Below are 22,014 nucleotides of genomic sequence, written 5' to 3'. Positions count from 1 at the left end.
GCCAAAAAAATAGGTTTACTCAAAACATTTGATGACCTTAGATCACTCTAAGGTAATTACACACAAAAAATGGTTAGAACGTTAACTTTCTAGTATGATGGCGTTGACGCGAAGACGCACATGAATCACTCAAAGAACAGCTAAATAAAAGTTTTTATGATGGGAGGGAAAGACGTGGGAAAGTCTGGAGTTTTCTGGAAAATCTTCTCTAACCTGGACCCACAATTAATGTTGTTATTATGCAACTGAATGCTCTTGAACTACACCCTGGAATTTTGGAGAATCAAAGAATCTCTGAAATTTCTATCTGGCACCTGTCATTAATAATATTTGTAGGGGTCTTGAGAACAGAATATCTAAGAATAAAGGAAAAAGAGTGGATTTTTAAAAGTATAATTCAAATTTGGCTAAAAAATTTAGACTTTGTAAAAACAAACCTTTACAACATTTAAGAGCAAGAAAAATGCTCCCATGTGGTCTTTTTTAAACCACCACATTTCAATGGAAATAGTTTCTAAACAAACACGTCTCTGCAGTGTTTGTTATCCCAGCACTGAGACATTTAATTGATTGTCATTGTCCAAAACAAACAAATAAAAACCTCCCATAAACAAAAACACAAAACAAAAAAACCCAAAACAAGTAAATGAAGAATACAGGGGAAGTGAACTGATTTATAAAATCTTCCTGCTTCAGTAAACTAAGGTGTTAACAGGAACATGCATGGTAAAGACATTTTTATTTAATATATACAAATTATAATGTAAGATTGTCCCTTTAATATCTTATAATAGCAAAAATTCATTATGCATTAGAAGAAATTCCAGCTATCTAGGGCAGCTTGCAGGAGGATTTAGAAGACTGATAATGAGCTGCAATATGCCCTTCAGGGACATGGGACTGATGCCTGATTCCGACACCGTGACTTAGTTGTTTCTTAGTGTATCATGCATATAGCTATTTATATACCAAACACAGGCCAAGTTGCTCGATCTTGGCTGCATGTATGCACAGTAATGTACATGTTTCTCTTTTGGAGGGGTAAAGAGAGGAAGGAGGAGAAGAAAAATGTGTTACAAAACGAAAGGGAAATATATTCTTGGTAACAGTCAAACGTACCACAAATTATTAAATAATTCTTCCAAAAATATTCACTATGCAAAAAAGCAGTTAAATTAGAAATGTGCTAGAAAGAGACAATGTCACATAGAACTAAATCAAGAACTTTGAAATGGCGGGGAAAAGAGAAGACTGGGGGAGGGAGCACATGGATAGAGTTTGGTTGCTGCACTTTAAGTGCAGGATAGCCGACAAGACATTTTATTGAAGAAAACCATTTTCTTATATAGCCTTTGATGTCAGCACTAAGGTGGGAATAGGGACTGACAGCATTTTTAGTAAATGGGAAATGCTTGAGCAAGCTGGAATTGCTGAAACCACTGGTTCTCACCTTTCTAGGCTCAGGACCCATTTGTAAACACTGATGGCTTATCACAACCCAGTAAATACCGTTAGTGAAAGAAACACCTGGTTTACTAAATATTTCTTATCCATCTAATATACATATTTACATAATAAATATTAAATATATACACCATGCATACCATAGTGGCAGGTCCTGCAGCTCCTGTCTCACAGGGTTGTCTGCTCTGGAAGTTGCGATCTCTGGGATTGCAGCGCTGCTCAGGTTTGGTGGGGGCCAGCTGGGTCAAATTTGTGGGAGTGGTGTTGCAACCCAGTGCGCCCTGTCACAGAGCCACTCAACTTTGGCCTGGCTGGCTCCCCATCATCATGATGGCATGCCAGCTGGGCCAAATCTAAGCAGTGCTGTGACCCTATGCGCCATGTTGCAACACCTGAAGCAGAAAGCAAAGCCAAGTCCAGCCAGGCCCCTGGGACTGGAGCTGCAAAGTGCAGGGTAGGCTCTGCAACCCCTGCCAGGCCTCCTCACTCCCAGGTGCAGAACCCATTCTGCCCTACTGCCCAGGTCTCCCACATGACCCTTAGACACATTCCGGCAACACAATTTTGAATTAGGACTGTGGCTGATGGCCGGCTTTTCTCAGTGGGTCTCGCACCTTCCTGCTTGTAGTGGGCCAGGAAGTTGCCCGTCACCCCGTCTTCCCACAGGGAGGGGGTAGGGACCCGGGCCCACCCGCTCCTCCGGGTCCCAGCCCAGGGGCCCTATAAGAAGCAGCTATGTGCTGCTGGTACTGCTTTCCAGACGGCACACTCTTCCCCTGGGCTAATTTTCCCCCTCCTTCAGTCTTTCTGGCTTCTGGAGCTGGTACCTTCCTCCTCACTGCTCCACCACAGCGCTCTGCTCACCAGCTCGTTCCTCGGCACAGCTCCGTACTCCTATCACCACCGCTCAGCACTCCTCTCACCTCACCACAGCACAGCACAGCACTCCTACTTCCTCCAGCTCGTGCACTGTGTGTTTGGGGCGGAGCCCTTTTATGGAGCACCTGGCTGATCACTAATCAGCCTCAGCTGCTCCTAATTGCCCCCAGTGGTTCTGAGTGAGTCAGCAGGGAACAAAGCCCGGAGCATTCTGGGGCTCACATATCTCCCATCCAGCACTCTTCTACTGCCTTCTGCCTTCACCATATCACAGGACCCACAAGTCAAGAAACCTTGGTTTAGTATAGCAGGATACCAGGTTGCAGTATGGAATTTTGCATCTGTATCTTAGTTTGCTATAATTAACCAAAGTACCAGATCTGCCCAATCTTCAATCCTTAAAGCTCCCTTTGTCTCATTCATTCTCTCTCAATTTTGTGCCTTTTTCCAAGGTCTTCACTTCCCTTAAAAATCACTTCCTACTTCCCATATGCCAATCACCTGCCATTCCTCCAGACCCTCTTCTTTTTGCCTAATTTCCATTGTAGCTAACTCTGCCAGCTCCCACCTTCTCACCTCATTGTATTGTATTCACCTTATTTTGATTGCATGCTCCTAGGACAAGGGACCCATCTAAACTATGTGTGGGTAAAATATTATGCACACCTATGTTGGTATATAACAGAAAAGAGCACATGCTGGATAAAATTAAACAAAGGAATGTAAACAGAATCAGCATAAATATTTTTTAGGAATAAATCCATTTACAAGGGAAGAGAAATTGCTAGCTTACTTGCATGGCAGAATGCGGACAACATCGTTCTGCTTGTAACACTCGATACAGACAGCGCAATGATCAAAGTCTGGGTCTGTTTCCTAAAATGAATAGCATGAAAACTGAAGTCAAGAGTTATGACTACATTAAAGGTAAAGTAGACATGATTAGGAATCAGGAATTTTATGTGGCAGTAAGGATCAAATATGCAAAGTGGTTATGAGCAGGAAGAGGAAGAAAAGGGTGAAAAGGTTATTAAATAAATCCAAACATGCCTCACAAAGAAGATACAACACACACTTTACATGTATATCAAAGTCACCATCTCATTTAAAACCAGTACCGGTGTATATCTTAAATTTAAACTAGAATAAAACAGCTATAATTCATTTGTACAAATAGTACTTTTCATATTGTCTCAAAAGATATTTCCACAGGAGTTTATTCCAATTATGATCTAGTCTACATCTTTACTTTATAAAGTATGTTTTATAGAATACTAAAGCAGAATTCTTTCATCCCCTTCTATAATCAGAGCTAAAAAACTGTTTTATTTCATACTTCAGAAAGTCCTGTGTTGTTTTCTACGCCTCAGACCCAAGAATTACTGATGTCATTCCTATGCAGACATACAGCTCAGGATCACTTACTGCCTATACTTTGTTATAAAGGTTACAGTCTGATTACTGTTTCCATAGGGATAAAAATAACTTCATATATTTTAAGTTTCCCATTGGAGAAAGGCAGATTTCATGTAGATAAAGCCAGGGCATTAATGGTATGCAATAAAACCTCTGGGCTACACAGACACACTGGCTGTGCTTTCTTCCAAAATCATACAATTCTTTTCAGCACTAGCAAAGTACTGACACAAGGACATCAAAAACCACAGCAAGACAAAATTAACAACTCCACTGTCGGAAACAGGCAGTCGATATTTCATGCAGAGAACCCTGATGGGCTGCACTGATGAATGGCAGATTTATTCCTGTATTTCTTTCAACTACATACACGTCCCCTGCTGCCTGTTCTGCAACCTCCATATTACTTAACAATCTTGCATCTATGCTGTCAGGAAGGCAGCATCTTTCCTTGTAGTATTAATAAGTTCTAAATATATACACACTGGCAAAGATCTATTGGAGAAGATTCTTGTAACCAAAGTGCCTATAAACAAAAAAAAGCAAAGGCTTGGGAAAAGCATTTTTCTCATATTTCTCTTCAGAAAAGCAAATTCAGGTGGCTTCTCCTATTTCTATTGTGTTGATAGGAAAGATGATGAAAAGGAGTCAGTCTAGAAGGACCAAAGGGAAACATTTTTCTTTTTAAAAATAAAATCATAATCAGAACACCCTTTAATTATAGTCGGATGTCCATTTTGTAAAAGGAAAGGGAAAAGTGAGGAAGGCTATAAATAAAGTTTACAGCTCTGATAAGAAAAACTGATGAGTACTTATTCATAGTTAATCATCAATTATTTTATGATATCCAAATATAATTCCCCACAGCATAAGACTTCTGACACAAGTATTTCTACTCAAGTGAAATAACTCTCACTTAACCCAACAGACTAGTTTATAAAAGTGAATTCTCACAAAAACTTCTCTATAACCTATTTTTATTTTTCACAACATATATGTGCAACATTCTACATTTACAGTGTTCCACATAACTAACACTAACCTTGCTTTTCTCTAGTACTGACAATTTATACAGAGTTATTAGAAGCACAGTAAATGAAACGTTATCATAATAGCTCAATACCCAGGGGGTTCTTGCACAAAGCCTTCTGCACTCCTGCCTGCAGAAACACACAGCGTTAGCATAGAACAGCACTCAGAGTCACAGTTACCAGATGGAGCTCAACTAGTCCCTAAGCAAGAGAAATTCTCCTTCGGGGGAGCAAAGACCCTGGATTATACAGAAAAGTTCTAGATGTCACACTGAAATACTGTTGCGAAAGATGAACTCCCCAGCAGATAACCCAGTATCAAAGATAAGAGAAAAAAGAAAAACAGATCAGAGAAGTGAATTGTTTTTACTACCAAAGTAAACCATGAGACTCAAGTATACTGTGCTGAAGTCTTATTACTATACCTTATCACCCTTCTTTACTGTCCTGGTTGTCAATTTGCCAATGGCTTTCTTCGCAGCATCTCCAAGACAACGCTATTAAAGTTACAGAGAAAAGAACACAGGGATTAATGCTGAGAGTCCAACAATTTCTCTCTTTTAAAATGACTGTGTTTGGCTAAATACTCATGCTGCAATACTCTGCTATAATTGGTTAATATTCAAAGTAGAGAGGGTACAGCAATGACAATCAGATGACCTGCACAAATGACCAGAGAGAAAATCCGGCTGCAGACTATGTACATGCAGTCAAGGTAGTCATCTACTATGGCAGAAGACCCATAGGCTGTTGTAGATGTGGCTTAAAACCCCCCCAAAAAAACAGCTCCCAAAGCCATTAAAACACATACACTGGGATATAAATAGAGGTTCATGCCCTTCCGCTAATTCCCACTGTACTCTGCTCTAATGACTTTTTATTCATGAGCTATAAAATATCCCTTTTTCTCTCCATACGTTTTCTATTTGGGGGTTGCTTGAGTAGGGAATAAAACTGAAATTACCCCCAAAGGCAGACAATTTACAGCCTAGCCTAATATTTATCTCAATATAAAACCAACCAGTACCTCCACGTGCCAGAAAATAATTTAATGGCCATAAAATCAAAATTCAGTCAATACAGACTAGACTTGAATAAGGCTCACAGGAATACTGATTCTAAGACAAAGCTATTTGGTTGCAAAGGGTCAAGTAGTTTTTAATGGGCATCAGTGTTGGAAACAGCCATTTCTTTGCTTAAAGTGCTGATTCCAACTGCAATGCTCTGTTCCAAGCCAATTAAGAATGGCAATTTGCCAGTTGGTTCACAGGATTTCAGGGACAGGTCACTTTGAGCTGAACAAAGCTCATGTTTCCTTGTTTCAGTAACCACAATGCCCCACAGAAACAGGATAAGGTTTACACTGATTGGGAGAAAGAAAGTTAGTTTATTTTTTCATTTAAAAACTTCTATAGTCACACATACAATTACTGTGAACATTCTATATTTACCATGAGTAAATCTTGTTAATTCCTTTACTCTCCTGAGTTGGTGCAAATTGCAAGTGTCAGAAGTCACCATATGTCTTTCAAATGACCAACTAGATACTTTCGTCTGTCTCCAACCTTTTATAAGCTTGAAAATAAAATATTTCCCTTACAACTTGTTCTTTTTTTATTTTTTTTTATTTTTAATAATCGCACACTTTTCCTTTGTTTAATACAGCACTGAAATTAACATGGCTGCTTTTATTTAAGCAACTTACCTAAGACCCCAGCATGCTACCAGAAATTTGTTTATGTACCAAAATCATTAGTAATGCTAGCATTTTACTGGAAGTGCACAATACATTTTTGTAGTTTTTGCAAAAGCAATGGATCTTTCATTTTATTGTTGTTTAGAATCTTGCTATGGAAGGATGAATCTGTACATAAAAGACATAGGGATCCAAATACTGAACTGTGCCTTGCCTGCGCTGGTCTTCTCACTGACTGACTTACAAAGCTATGCCGGCAGAAGTTTGGGGAAGACATTGCCATAGATATTTCCACATCGCCTAATGACCGTTCCAGTAGCTCAAAAATAGCTGTATGGCACAACAGCCATATCCTCTCCTGCCCTATGCTGGGAGGGTGTGATGTCGGATGGCATAGGGTTGTCGGTCCTACACCACCCAAAAAACCTCATCTGTACCAGAAGATTTTGAGGGAAACTATTGTTCTCTGGCCTCCTAATGCTTGGTATATATAAAGTGTGTTGTACTTACCTGCCAGTTTTTTTGCAAATATAAAAATGCAGGTTTGTATCTATGTCTCGAGTGAAATTGGGCATTGTAGATTTAGTCATCAGATTCTGGTAAATACAACTTCACCAGAAAGACTGGAATTAAACAAGTTTACTCTTTGCATATGATCTTCAATTATAATAAATTACAATATCTCCACTACAACCTTGCTGCAGAATGATAGTTTCTATAGAGCAAATCAGCGTTCTTAAGTTCTTCCATGGCCACTCAATTGGGTAAGTGCTTGCTAATTTTTCCTCGGAATGTAAAAAGGTTACAACATCTTCATTCAGTATTCATGATTGTGAGCAACTGTACGCACTGAAGCACCTTCTTTAATGACAACTTAAGTGGTTGTTCTTGGGGTGTATTAATGTAATAAAGTTACCATCACATATCTTTCTATGTAGAAAGTACATACATATAATTACAGAAATCTTAGCCCTCCTCTAAAGTCAGCCACCTCTTTGGAGGAACACAGCAGTTGGTGCATAGCAGCATTATATGATGGGAAGGAAAGAATACTATGGCCAATTGAAACTGAAACATACAAACAGTGTATCTGCAAAGTGCTTTTCAGTCTTTTGTAATATACTGATTACAGGCAGAACTGATATCGCCACCTATTATAATTAAGGTTGATTGACACTTCCCCTTATAAACCTACTGTTTTCAGTTTATAACTTCACCCAAATTAACAGTTCAGTCTGAAATTTTCCATGTTGGTGTCTGCCTCAGGCTATTTTTTAAACTTCAGCTAACACATTTTCCTCACATTCAGGTTTCTTTGAGAAACTAACATCTTTGTGCTCTGCAACAAGGACTTAAAATTGGCAGGGGCTGCTCTGGTGTCAGGGATGTGTCTTAAGCCATTCCCCCTGAAAATCCACCCAAATTTGGCCAATATATAAACCTTTGAAAAATTGCCGTTTGCATATGCTCAGGAGAGACTTGTTTACAGTTGAATCTTCAGAGAATGTAGCTCTTAAATCTGTACTGAGCATGCACCCACCACATGTGCTGGGTATGAGCAGGACTTTACTGCAGTTGTTCCTCCTTGCTGTTGCTCTGGCACTGAACAGACAGAATTTCTCCTGTGCTCTCAATGCTCCCCCCTTACTAGAAGCAAGGCACGGAAGAGGAGGAGAAGAAAATAACCTAACTGGAATACAGAGGGTTTAGAAATGGGGGGGGGGGGGGGGGGGGGGGGGGGGGGGGGCAAGATCCAGGGTGAGGAGAGAACCAGAAGGGGAGGGAAGCAGGGTATGGCAGACAAAAGCACAGGGAGACAGAGATAAGATAGGAACACAAGGGCAAAAGGGTCTAACCCCTAAAGCACACTTCCCTTCAGAACCTGGAAATGAACCCAGGAGTCCTGGGTCTCTACATTACTTTGCTATCAGCAAATAGCTATGAAGCCCACTGGCAAAGCATGTCCCCCATCTCCTTTCCAGTGACTGGTCAACATAGAGGATAAAAGCCTACGACTGTGATCAGTTATTCTGTTAGCTCAAGTGGTTGTGCTGTGAATCTAAAGGTCCAATACCAAACTGATGGCCCATGGTTGGGGGGAGATCCATACAGTTCTGCATGACAGAATTTTTTATTTTAACTGGGAATTACATTGAAAAATTACATTAAAAGAACATTAAGATTGCAAAAATCAAGCACTCAAAAGTTAGGAAGTGCCAGATTTAATATTGCCCTTGAAACCTTGGTTCAGTCCCCTTTGTGTGCGTGACTTTGGATTCTAAATAACGTTCTTTGAATCTAGACTTTTTGTATGTAAATCTGTATTTTATGCTATCACTGTGACCCTAAAACCCCCTGAATTCTTACCTTACAGACTACTGTAATCTATTAATAAAATATGCTTTGTATCATTTGCAAACTAATAACTCACTGATCATTAATATTTTTGCATCATGTATGTACACAGTGGGTATTAAGAATTATGGATGCATGCGGGGTTTATGACTAAAATGTGTTTAAACCAAGCCTGTCAAGAGGAATTGGTAAACAGGTCTGCCCTAGACAAAGGAATGTGTTTGCTTCTTTGATCAGTCTGGTCATCAGGCAGAGACAAAGGTACATTTACATATAAACAGTAAACAGGGTAATCACACTAACAAGGGGAAGGGTAATTGCAGGAAACAGAAAGATTTGCATTTTAGCAAACACCAGCAGTGGATGAAAGAGCAGGGAGCTTCCTTCACCACCAGACTCCATGTCACGTTCCTCACAGCTTAAATAATCTTTACTTTGTGAGGTGACCCTGAGAAGAATCAATGTCAAAGGTTTACTGGTTTATAAAGAAGTGGGGCTGAAGCTCAAGTAATAACTGAATCAACTGACTGTGTACAATATTACTGCATTACAAAAGTATACAGAATGCAGTCTTTTCTGAAAGTTAATGATATACTGGTGATTAATATAATTGTGAAACATATGTATACACTATATGAGGAAATATGGATACTTAAATGATATTATGCTCTAAAATCTGTAGCCAAACACCTTCCCCCTCAGATAGGAGAGAAGGCAGCTATTTAGCGGACTCCTATGTAAATTAAGCATGGTGGAATCAAAACAATAGAAGCGCTATTTACATACAGGGGCATAGAAAGGCCACAGGAAGGGAAGAACAGCATGAGGTCATCCTGCCTCTTGAAACAAAGTAATTGAACTTTAGAGGATATAAGCAAGGACAGAAACCATCTTTGGCAACCATCTCTAGCCACACACAAGAAGTCCCAGCTCTTGCAAGCTGTGTAAAATGGGTCCTTCAACCACAGAGGGGTTTGAAATCTCTGGAAACTAAATATAAGAAGGAAACCTGCCGAGGCAAAGATTTTTCACCTAAGATGACACAGAAAGCTAGCACCTTGTACTTCTGTAGAAGATCCTCACTGAGGGAAAGTCAGCCAGAGCTGGGAAGAAGAATGAATGGTGAGAGAAAACATCTTGAACAAATCCTGTACCTTGCTAGATGAAGTTTTAGACATTTATATGAGTGTTTTCACTTTTATTTGAGTTCCCTTTCTAACTATATTCCTTTTACTTGGCATCACTTAACTTATGTTCTGTAAATAAATTTGTTTTATTTTTACTATAAACCAAATCAGTGCTGTGTTTGCCGGATAGGATGTATTTACCCCCAGTTAAGTTAGTAAGTTGTGATGTACATTTTGTCTCTTTAAGGGAACTTAAACCAACCTTATTTTTTCTCTGAACTGTCTATGAGGGTCTGGACATTGTACACAGTTTTGGGAAACTTCAGGACTGGAAGCATGTTGGAGTCTCCTTGCTGGTTGTAACCAAGGTGTGGAAGCCAGAGTAGGCCTCTAGACATGCGGTTGTGAGCTACAGCTGTGGGGCATTTCAGGCACCCAGGGTTACAGGGCAGGCAGTGACAACCTCTCACCCTCAAACCTTGTGACAGTTACATGTGTACCTGCACTGCAAGTTATAAGAGTTTATATTTCTTTTGCAAATGTTAATATTTAATTTGAACACCTACAAAATTAACATATCCAGCTTGATCTTTAACATTTAGCATCACATTTAAATATCTTGTAATTCTAATAGCTGCTTAGAGATCATATTAAGTTTCAGGGGTTGTGGACTTTGGGGGTTTACACCAATGCGAAAAGCCATAGCAGAGATGTGCTGTACTGGTGGGACGTATCCCAGTTGAAACCAATGCAAACTGTACCAGTGCAGAGTATCTACGCTTTTGATTTTCACTCATGTGCTTACACTGATGCAAAAATTACTAATTTAGACAAGCATTTAGATGAACCAACATCCCGTATGTCCGTCTTGATATTTGTACACCTGGGACAGATGGAATTTTTGCTTTTAGACTCATGACTGATACTAGCTTTAGGAAAAAGACATCACTAACTGACAAACTGAATAAGCACAAAAGATATTTAATGATTTTGGCCTACTGGAAGTGCACAAGGTTAACCATGTGAAGCTCCTGTAACATACAGTTCTATTTTCTTATCTAAGAAATACAGCATGTTTTCAATGATTTCTGTAGACAGGCAAGTGTATTTCTACACATAATAGCTTAAAAACAGCACAGTTCAGAAATCAGCTGTTACTGCATCACTAAAAGCTCTGGCTTCTCCTTTACAATACATCTGAGGGCTTCAAACTGAGTTTAGCTGCTGCCACTTCCTTATTAAACTTTAATAAGCTGAGCTTTTTAAACCACATAAAAATTTCATCAAGTTTCTTCTGACCTTTGAAAAAATCTAAAGAAAGTAAAAAAAGGTCATAAGAGCACTTTCCCCACAGAGCTGCTGTTTTAAAGCATGGGCATTGGGAAGAAGCCTACAACCATGTATGGGATGCAATGGAAACAATTTAGCAATCCATGGATATTCCTTGAGTGACAATCATATATAAACTTTTAACATCTAAAGGGACCTTGAGTACCAGTTACAGTGTGGGCAGCTAAATATGACACCCCCTAAGAGAACTTGCAGGGTTTCTATAGGTCCTACCACATCACAATCACTATTTCTGGGAACAACTGAGAAGAAAATCCTTAGTCACTTTTGAAGCCTTAGAAAGTTTTGAATTTGTTTTAGGCACTGTTCAAGTACTATTTAGCAGAGCTGTTGGAGCTTCAAAAGGAGCAATAAGGAGTCCTTTTTTAAACTAAACATATCCAAAGGGGCATCACAGAGCAAGTCAACACAAATGGACCTTAATGACTCTTGCAAAAGCTTATTTAAGCAGTGACTATAGCCAAACACATTTCAGAGTTTCAAAACAAACTGAGGAGCTAGAGAGACAGCAACTTCTGTCCTCAGTGTGGAGGGTAAGAGAATGTAAAGAAGAATTCATGCAGGAGTTGAGGCGTGTTAATCCTTCCCACATAAAAGCAATAGCACAGTATATGGGAACAGAAGCAGGAGGGGAATAAAGAAAAACTAGGCCATTAGGCCCATGCCCATTTAAGGAAGCCATCACTTCCAGAGTCCAATTAATATCCAAGTGTCATGAGTGATTAAGGAATTTGTCATGGTGTAGCCATATTTAGATGGACAACCATTAGATAAAATATTAGTGAAAAAGTAATAGAACAATAAAGTTCAAAGACTGGCTAAGGTTGTTCATGGAGTTTTGTAGATACAAAGAGTCAGAGGCATTCTGCATGGTTAAATAGCCTGAAGTCTACATGAGACTCATTTTCTGCATGGACATCAGTCAGGTTTGCAATATTTTCCTTAGTCCTTTGGAATACCCATCACTATAACGAAGCCCAAGGAGACAGAAAGGGCAGTTAAAGCACAAGACTGGGAGAGTCAGAAGGTCTGCGTACTACTCCTGGCTTTGCCGAAAGTCACACAAGAAGTTACTGCAAATCATTAAGCCTCTCTATGCCTCAGTTTCTTAATCTAGAAAATGGGGATATTTATTTAACTCTTAGGAACATTACAGGATTATTAATTCATTAGTATTTGACGTTCACTTTGATTATCTATACCAAGTGCACTATAGAAGTGTAGTGCATTATTAAGTTAATCAGTTATTAGTCCACTAACTTGGATAGTAAATAAGCGCTTCATTTTCTTAGAAATAATGGTTTGTTTCAGGATCAGCTTTTTGGAACTACAGAGATCACTGTCAGGTGCTGAGTACAGGGCCCACTGAAGTCAGTAAGAGTTGAAGCCACTCAACACCTTAGAGGATTAGGACTTTAAAGACTTACTTCTTGGTCTGAGTGCCCTCAGGCAGTTTTCAGAGATTAAGTCAAGTCAAATGCTGGACTTAAATAATTACAGATCTCAATGACGTGGGCAGTAAATTCTGTTTTTAATTTGCCAACTGCCATCATTCTCTATATTAACTACCACAGAGTGACTTGGAGAAATTCTATCCAACTGCATCTCTGCCTTCCCACACAAGAGTTCTGTTCTCTTAGTCTCTTAGAGCTGTGGTCTCAAAATTTTTCCATAAGGAGGGTAATATCTTACAGCATCTCATGGATTACTGACCATTCCGTTTTCAATCTCATAACATCTGTGGCATCTACAGCAATTGCTTACATAGAAGAAGAATATTAGAAAAGCAATGCCTTTTTACTATTTTAAAAGCTATTTAATAGCTGCAAATGAGAAGACAGTGCTGTGACTAATCAGGCCTGCAATGACCACCTACAATAGCTCAGCAGATGACCAGCAATTCTTAAAACGAAGTTTGGGAACTTCTATTTTAGTCAAATGTAGTATATGGGTACTAGAACACATTAACTTGATGAGATGCACTGAAATTAGATGAAATTAGCTAGTGCTCTTGGGGAAATATCAGGTCTTTATTTTCAATTGAACCTCAACTGATTTGCTGCTAAGGCATGTGTAACTGTGGGTGCACATCCTTGTACATTAACACTTGCACACACTGCCGTAATTCAAGTGTGCAAGGCCATCAACAGACTTCTTCTACGAAGGCTAGTGACTTTGGGAAACGTGCAGGACATAGTGGACGGGTTTGCCATGATGGGGTTCCCAAACTGCGGGGGGGAGGAAGGGGGCATTGATGGCACATACATCCCTATCTTAGCACCTTCCCACCTCTCGACTGAGTACATAAACCGCAAGGGGTACTTTTTCATGGCCCTGCAGGCTCTTGTGGATCACAGGGGTCATTTTACAGATATCTATGTGGGGTGGTCTGGAATGGTGCATGACGCGTGCGTATTTTGGAACTCAGGGCTGTTCTCTAATATGCAGGCGGGCACTTTCTTCCCAGACCAAAAAATTCACATTGGGGGTGTTGAAATGCCAATAGTGATCCTGGGGGATCCCGCTTACCCCTTTCTCCCTTGGCTAATGAAGCCGTACACCGGGCACCTTGACAGCGAGAAGGAGCATTTTAACAAAAGGCTAAGCACTTGCAGAATGGTGGTTGAATGTGCATTTGGGCATTTAAAGGCCAGATGGCGAAGTCTCCTCACTAGGCTGGACATGAGTGAAAAGAACATCCCCTCGGTGATATCTGCATGCTGTGTTTTTCATAATGCGTGTTAAGCGAAAGGGAAAAGATTCCCCCAGGAACCTGTGGAGGCAGAATGACTGGACACCAATTATGAGCAGCCAGATGCCAGCAATATACTGAGAGCTAACCACGTAGCGCTTTGCATTAGGGAAGCATTGAAAACCAGGTTCTGCAATAAGATTCAGTAATGATTTCTGTTCCTGTATGTTATGTGCCTTTGCTTTAAATCCCCCCTACCATGGATGTCAGTACTCTCCAAATCCCTCCCAAGCAAGATATGAATTAATAAAAAAATACATTTTGAAACGATGCAAACTTTTATTATGAACATTCAAGTCAGTGGGTGCGGGGGGCTAGTGTTCATTTACAGTCTCCAACGTAGCGTGGTTGCTCTCAGGCCAGCTGTTAGCAGGGCCACCACTGCTTTCTGCTCGCCTCCACCAGGGTGGAGTGCACCACATACTACAGCCTGGCCATTCTCCTCCGAGATCGCTTGGGGGTGGGGGAGGGCAGCAAAGCCATAGGCTGAGGAGCATTATGGAGGGGCTACAGCGGGACTCTGTCCGGCCGCCGCTCCTCCTGAAGCTCCACAAGCAGCTGAAGCATGTCTGCTTGGTCGCGCATGATTCACAGCCTCTCATGCGTGGTACTGCGATCATTCTCCAGCATCGCTCTTTGACTCTCCCTGTCCATGTCCATGTTTTGGGACAAGGTCATCCGCCATGCTCGGAGCTCTGTCTCTGCAGCTGCGGAGGCGTTCATGAACTCGCCAAACATGTCGTCTCTTGTTTTTTTTTCCTTTTCCAAATCTGCGATATAGTCTTTCCGCAGCAGTTCAAGCAGGCTGGGCCAAGGCCGAGGTGTCTACAGAACGAAAAGAAATGCACAACGTTGCCATTGTTAGCATAGGCAGGGAAATAAAAGAAATGCAACAATGTATAAAAACTCTCCTTGCTGTGCACAAGGGTTAAGTCAGACCCTCATTCCATTCTGCACATCCCAGAAGGGTTGGCTCACTGTGCCGTTGCACAGATGGTAAGCTAGCGGCACTTTATTCTGCTTTAGAGAGGCTTACAAAAGCTAATTTCCAATGCCCTGTATGAGAGGGGTTCCTGGACACCATGGTTTAATTAAGATGACCATTTTGTCACGAGGTGGCTACAGGGGATCTGGGGACAGCGTGGTGGGGGGCGGTTAATACTGTCGTTTGAAACCATAGCCAAATAATTAAAGTGACTTTAGTGGGACAATACAATGGGGAATAAATATACGCCATCTTCCCTAGATGACCATGAGCGATATCAGTCTCCTGAGGGTAACACACAAGGAAAGGGAAGATTTGCTGCACACAGCGGGGTACAGGCCTGGCCCTTATGCCGCTATAATGTGTTCCGCCATGATTCCAGCTCCCTTGATTGCAGCGTAGAGTGGCAAAGTATCCTACCGGGGAGGAAGGAACAAGGCTGCCCCACCCTGAAACCTTTTGAAAAGGATAACAGATTACCTACATGAAAGTTTCCTTGAGATATCAACTGATGATTCTCAGAGTATATCTCTGCACATAAATAATCTGTTCCGGGAGTAGTCGCCCAAGACAGTATGCTAAACCCCTGAAATCCCCTTTCCTTCCTCTCTCCCCCCTTAAAAAAGAACATAACTGCTAAGAAGAAAAAAAACTCACCAGATGTGCCTTCCCCGGGATCATTAGTGCTGTCCTGCGTGCTGCTGGACTGCTCTGGGGTCAGGAATAGGTCCTGACTGTCTGGGAGAAGGGACAGCCCGCTCTCCTGCACCCTGCTCTCTTCATCCTCTTCCTCGTCCATAGAGTCCTCATCATTGTCCCTGGAGTGGGATGGAGCGGAGGATGCTGCATGGCGGCACCGTGGTGGGGTCCCTGCCGAGAATGGCATGCAGCTCTTCATAGAAGTGGCATTTTTTGGGTGAGGAGCCAGAATAGCTGTTAGCTTCCCCCTGGCCTTTTGATATGCCTGCCGTAGCTCCTTGATCTTCATGCAGCACTGCTGCACATCCCTGTTATGCTCCTTCTCCAATATGCCCTAGGATGTCTTCCCGTAAATATCCAAATTTATTTTGCTGGCTCTGAGCTGAGCCATAACGGACTCCTTGCCCCAAAGACCGATGAGATCTAAGACCTCTGATTGACTCCATGCTGGAGTGTGTTTGGGCCTTGCAGTAGCCATGAGGAGTTCAGCTACAAGCTCCCTCCACGCTGTCCGGACAGGAAATGAAAATGAAATTTTCCTGGAGCATGAGGGGAGGGGCCATTTCTGGATAGCGTGACCACGTAACAGCAGAGCACGAATGTCCAGAGCAGTCACTATGGGGCATTGCGGGATACCTCCCCAAGGCCATGAATGACAAATTACGTTACGCTCTGTCTACACGGACACAAAATCGAACCAATAAAATCGAATTAGGCTCTACGCCACTTGCGGAGGTGGTTTTATCACGTCGACTGTTGTCGCGTGTCAAGTCGACAGGACTGCCATGCCAGTGTAGACGCAGGCTTTCAGAGATCGACACAAGTGACGTTCCGTCGACCGCTGTCGCCAGTGTAGACCGGGCCTGAGACAGAGAAGGAGCAGTTTTGTATGTCCTGTTCGCAGGAGGATATGGAAAGTGGGTCGAGCTGGCCATGGGGAATAGTTTCCCTCTTCCTGACTCCAATGTCAGGAGAAGGTGAAGCCAGGTTGCAGGTAAAATAGAAGGGCTGCTACGGAAAGTTGTTTTGGTGCCCTAATTGACTACTCACCAAAACAGATGTAGCAAAAATTTGGCTGAATTCAGATGATTGAAAAGTAATAATTCACGCTCTTCAGCAAATTTTATATTTTATTTATCCATCCATAGTTCCTGTTACCATGTGTGTGTGTATAAGAAAATAACTAAATAAGATAAATTGTGTAATATAAAGGTTTTATCTGAATGAGTTTGGGATGGCCACATTACAATAAATAGAGAACCTGTGAATAAATTATCAAGGTCATCCCAAAAAAATTGACAGAATTTTTATAACACACTGTCCTGTTATCTGTATAGGATATGCATTTTATAGAAAAATTATTTTCGAAATTTTAGGGACAAACATTTTCATTGGTACTATTTTTCATATTTCTCTGTAAAGTCAAGATCCCTTAGTATCTTAAGACCAACAGTACAGGCCCTTAGAAGTAGTAATATAACTGTTACTTTTGGTAACATTTAGCAGCTTTTTTCATACAAATTCCATATCCCTCTCTCATTTATGCAAATTTATCACAAATGCAGTTTAGTTTTAGCCCATTCTCCTTTTAGCTTATTCATGGCTGGTATGGTAGTCAGTAAGTGGTACACTATTTTTCCAGTATCTCTTAAGACTGTCACACACTAAATTCTCAAGTTTCTACCACCTTTATTATTACCTGTTTTCCAATATGCAGGTGGTCAGTTTTTTCAGTGAAAATTGATAAAATTACTTCCAACCTCATCAGTGTTCTCACCATGCTGAGATCTGCAGTCTCAGCAGGAGGGTTTATTACAGCAATTGTGGCAACAGGGTTGTCTAGAATGAGAAGCTTCTCTTTTTTCTCAGCTGCCAACTGGCGCAGAGGGAACATCTACAGGTGTCATGTCACCTATATCAATTACACCTATTACGTGAACAGTAGGATTAGAATGGAACTTTCCCATCAGCTGTTGTTCCATGACAAATGGGTTCCCTTCCTTGCTCAATGCTTTAATTCTGAAATACTGGCACAGAGGGGTACAAACTTGGACAAACAGTGAAAAAAGGGAGGACATGTTGCATGATATATAATGCAAGAGGAGATGGATGAGGCATAATAAATATTCAAAACATAAGACATGGTTGTAATGGGGGACTTTAACTACCCTCACATCTATTGGAAACTTAATACTGCAAAACAAAATTTTCAGTAAGTTCTTGGAATGTATTAGGGACAACTTTTTTGTTTCAGAAAGTGGAGAAAGTAACGAGGGGGACAGACATATTAGACTCTATTTTGATCAACAGTAAGAAATTGGTTATGAATCTGAAGGTGAAAGGCAATTTGGGTGAAAGTGATCATGAAATGATGATTTCATGATTGCAAGGAAAGGAAGAACTGAGAGCAGCAGAATTAGGCTACAATGGACTTCAAGAAAGTGGACAAACTCAGGGAACTGGTAGGTAAGGTCCCCTGGGAAGAAAACCTAAGGATAAAGTTGTTCAGGAGAGCTGGCAGTTTCCCAAGGAGACAATATTAAAGGCACAACTGCAAACTATCCTGATGTGAAGGAAACACAGGAAGAACAGTAAGAGGCCATTATGGCTGTATCAGGAGCTCTTCAGTGAACTGAAAACCAAAAAGGCACCCTACAAAAAGAGGAAGCATGGACAAACTGCTAAGGAAGAGTACAAAAGAATAGCACAAGCAAGTAGGAAAAATATCAGAAAATATAAGATATAAAATGAGTTACACCTAGTAAGGAATATAAAAGACAATAAGAAGAGGTTCATTAAATATATTTAGGAGCAATAGAAAGACAAAGGAAAGTGCAAGTCCTCTACTTAGTGGGGAAACAGAGCTAATAACTGATGACATCATTAAGGCTGAGGTGTTTAATGCCAATTTTGCTTCAGTTTTCACTAAAAAGGTTAATAGTGACCAGATATTCAACACAATTAATATTAAACAACAAGGAGGAAGGAAAACAAGCCAAAATAGGAAAAGAACAGATTAAAGAATAATTAGATAAATTAGATGTATTCAAGTCAGCAGGGCCTGATGAAATTCATCTTAGAGTACTTGAGCTAGCTGAAACAAATATCTTTGAGAACTCATGGAAATTGGGTAAGGTCCCAGAGAACTGGAGAAGGGTATACACAGTATCTATCTCTAAAAAGTAGAAAAAGAGGACACAGGGAAGTATAGACCAGCCAGACTAACTTTAACACCTGGAAAGATACTGGAACAAATTATTAAACAATCAATTTGTAAGCACCTAAAGGATAATAGGGTGATAAGGAATACCCAGCATGAATTTGTCAAGAACAAATCATGCCAAGCCAACCTAATTTCATTTTTTGACAGGCCTAGTGGATTGGGGGAAAGCAATAGACAAAATATATCTTGATTTTAGTCAGTCTTTTGACAGTCCCACATGACACTCATACGCAAACTAGGGAAATATAGTTTAGATGAAATTACCATAAGGTGGGTGTACAACTTGAATAGTTATCAATGGTTTACTGTCTAACTGGGAGGGTGTATCTAGTGGGGTCCTGCAGGGATCTCTTTTGGGTCTGATGCTATTCAATATTTTCATTAAGGAGTTGGACAATGGAGTGGACAATATACTTAAAAAATTTGCAGATGACACCATGTTGTGAGGGGTGGCAAGGACTATGGAGGACAAGATAAGAATTCAAAACAACTATGACAAATTAAAGAACTGGTTTGAAAATCAACAAGATTAAATTGCAAAATACTATACTTAAAAACATACAGCTACAAAATGGGGAATAACTGGCTACATAGTAGTATGGCTGAAAATATCTGATGGTTACATTGAGCCATAAATCGAACGAGTCAACACTGTTGCAGTTGTGAAAAAGGCTAATACAAGCCTTAGATGTATTTACAGGCATGTTGTATGGAAGACACAGGAGGTAATTTTCCCGCTCTACTCAGCACTGGTGAGGCCTCAGCTGGAGTGCTATGTCTAGTTGTGTGCGCCACACTTTAGGAAGGATGTGGACAAACTGGAGAGAGTCCAGAGAACAATAAAAATGATAAAAGGTTTACAAAACTTGACCTATGAGAAAAGGTTAAAAAACTAGTTATGTTTAGTCTTGAGAAAAGACGACTGAAGGGGGACCTGACAACAGTTTTCAAATGTGTTAAGGGCTGCTATACAGACAGCGATCAATTGTTCTGCATGTTCAGTGAGAGTAGGACAAGTAGGAATGGAGACTGAACAGAACAAGTGTTTTGCAAAGTGTGTGGCTTCCTGGTCATGGAAGCACAGCCAGATTTTGGTAAATTATGGTGCGGGATCAACAAAACTCTGGACTTTTAGTAAGAGTACCAGGAATGACCATGCATACCAGCAAATAGTGACCAAGTAGCAGCCTTGCAAATTTACCAGACTGGTGACCAATGGAGAGAATGGATTAAGTGGCACTTGTTTATGAACTTTCCCTCCCGCTCCTGTAATGTTCTGTTGTTACTGGTGTTGTAATAGCACCTGGCATGCTTGGGAATGGGTGAATGTTATACTTTTGTAATAAATGTTTATTATTTATAAATTTTATTTAAATCAAGAAAGATTTTTCTATATCTGCTTCACATCATATGATGTGTGTTCAAAATAAAGGTAAACATGATCAGGGACAATTAGGAATTAATAAGCAAAGATCATTTCTTTGTTGTCCGATTCTTTAGTGGTTATTTATTTATTTTCAATTAATTGCTAATTAAAGAACTGGGGATTGTAGCATTCTAGTGTCAGAATCAGGCACAATAGAATCAAGGATATCAAATTCAATATCTGATTGGGAACCCTGATGTGCACAACAAAGACACTCACACTGAGTACAAAGCAAAACTTTAAGCAATTTTATTAGCACAACAGTGAAGACATCAATGCTCCAAACCACATAATAATGTAGCAATAATACAGAGAAACTGATGTCTCGTACCATTCCTTACATGTAAACTCACCATTTATTGGGGATCTGGTGGTAAGAGACAAAGGTCCTGTTCTGTCCCTGACATGCCAAACAAGTCCAATGGTCCAGATCTCTCCTTACATGGTGACCTGGTCTATTATAGGACCCAGGGCTGTCATGGATATTTATACAAACACCAAGTCTCCTTTGTCCATATCTAACTTCCTCATCCTAATAATGTTGGGGTGTCCTTAACCTATAGGTTAGCACATTAATGATTTCAACTGATCATATACGTCCATTGGTTGCAAAGGCAAGTCTGTGGTTAAGCATCTGCCGACATTTTATCCTAAAATATCCAACCCTAGTATCAGTTCATTGTTCCTGTGGTTACTTGGTATCTTGTACAGACTCCCTCTCAAAACTCAGGATCACTGTCAGGCCACTTATATATGCTGAAGTCCACAGGCCTCAAAGCTTTATGCTACAGGCTAATGGCTTGTAGGTTCCTTGCATTACCGCTAAATAAAATGCTAAGATAGAACTATGTGCTACCCCTCAATACAGTTATGAAAAGCAATTCATACTTCAATCACTTCTTTACATTAATCCATACTGTGAATAACCTCCCTCCCTCCATTTCATGAGTGCTCATGAAATTCATATGTAAAATTCCACATCTTTCCTCAAGCACGCCCCCTTCCCAAAACCAATGAGCCTCCAAACCACCACCTACAATAAGCACATTTATAAAGTACTATTCTCCCTCTTCCATTGGGCCATGCAAGTCCATAATGTGGGAGCACAAAGCATCCCTGACTTCTGTTGCCTAGGTGCATCCAGCTCCAGCTGTGGTAGGCGTTCTTTCTAGCTGAGTGTATCAAGACAGTGAGGAGCCGCTGAATCAAGTCCATTCAGGAGGAAATGGCTCACCTTTGGCTTCATAAAGACTGTGAAGAGCACAGCAAGCCATAGTAATGTGGATAGAAGAGATGACACTGGAATCCAAAAGGGGGTCTGTAAACATCTCCAACAGGATTTCAATCTGCCAAAAGCACACACAGCAACCATTCTACGCCTGCAGAGAGTGTAATTAAACCGTCTTTTGTCAGAGTCTCTTAAATCAGAGTATGGATTCATAAGCCAAGGCAAAAAGAGAGTATGTGGGGTCCCCCAGAACAAGTGGGGACAGTAACTCCATTTATGACAATGTCATTTGGTGGGAACAGTGTCTAGCCTGTCATGAATGCAGGCTCTTAATCAGCAGAAAACCCTGGCATCATGAACTTTCCCTGTGCAACCCATGTTGA

At 40.7% G+C, this 22,014-nt stretch overlaps 1 protein-coding gene across 2 annotated transcripts in view; it reads right to left on the bottom strand.

The window, feature by feature from the left end:
• The window catches only part of RNF130 (ring finger protein 130), an 80,189-nt gene that overhangs the window by 13,879 nt on the left and 44,296 nt on the right, over nt 1-22,014 (bottom strand). For both annotated transcript variants that reach the window (XM_067566508.1, XM_067566507.1), the window contains 2 exons: nt 5,216-5,287; nt 3,137-3,219 (listed from right to left, as the gene is read on the bottom strand). In XM_067566508.1, coding sequence (XP_067422609.1) covers nt 3,137-3,219; nt 5,216-5,287 — 155 coding nt within the window. The remainder of the gene's footprint in view (nt 1-3,136; nt 3,220-5,215; nt 5,288-22,014) is intronic.

The sequence above is a fragment of the Emydura macquarii genome, unplaced genomic scaffold (assembly GCF_026122565.2).
Source record: "Emydura macquarii macquarii isolate MOO-44397 ecotype Brisbane River unplaced genomic scaffold, CSIRO-AGI_Emac_v2 contig_2768, whole genome shotgun sequence".
Classification (NCBI taxonomy): Eukaryota; Metazoa; Chordata; order Testudines; family Chelidae; genus Emydura; species Emydura macquarii.
The sequence above is the reverse complement of the archived record's forward strand: the minus strand, read 5'-3'. Positions and strand labels throughout refer to the sequence as shown.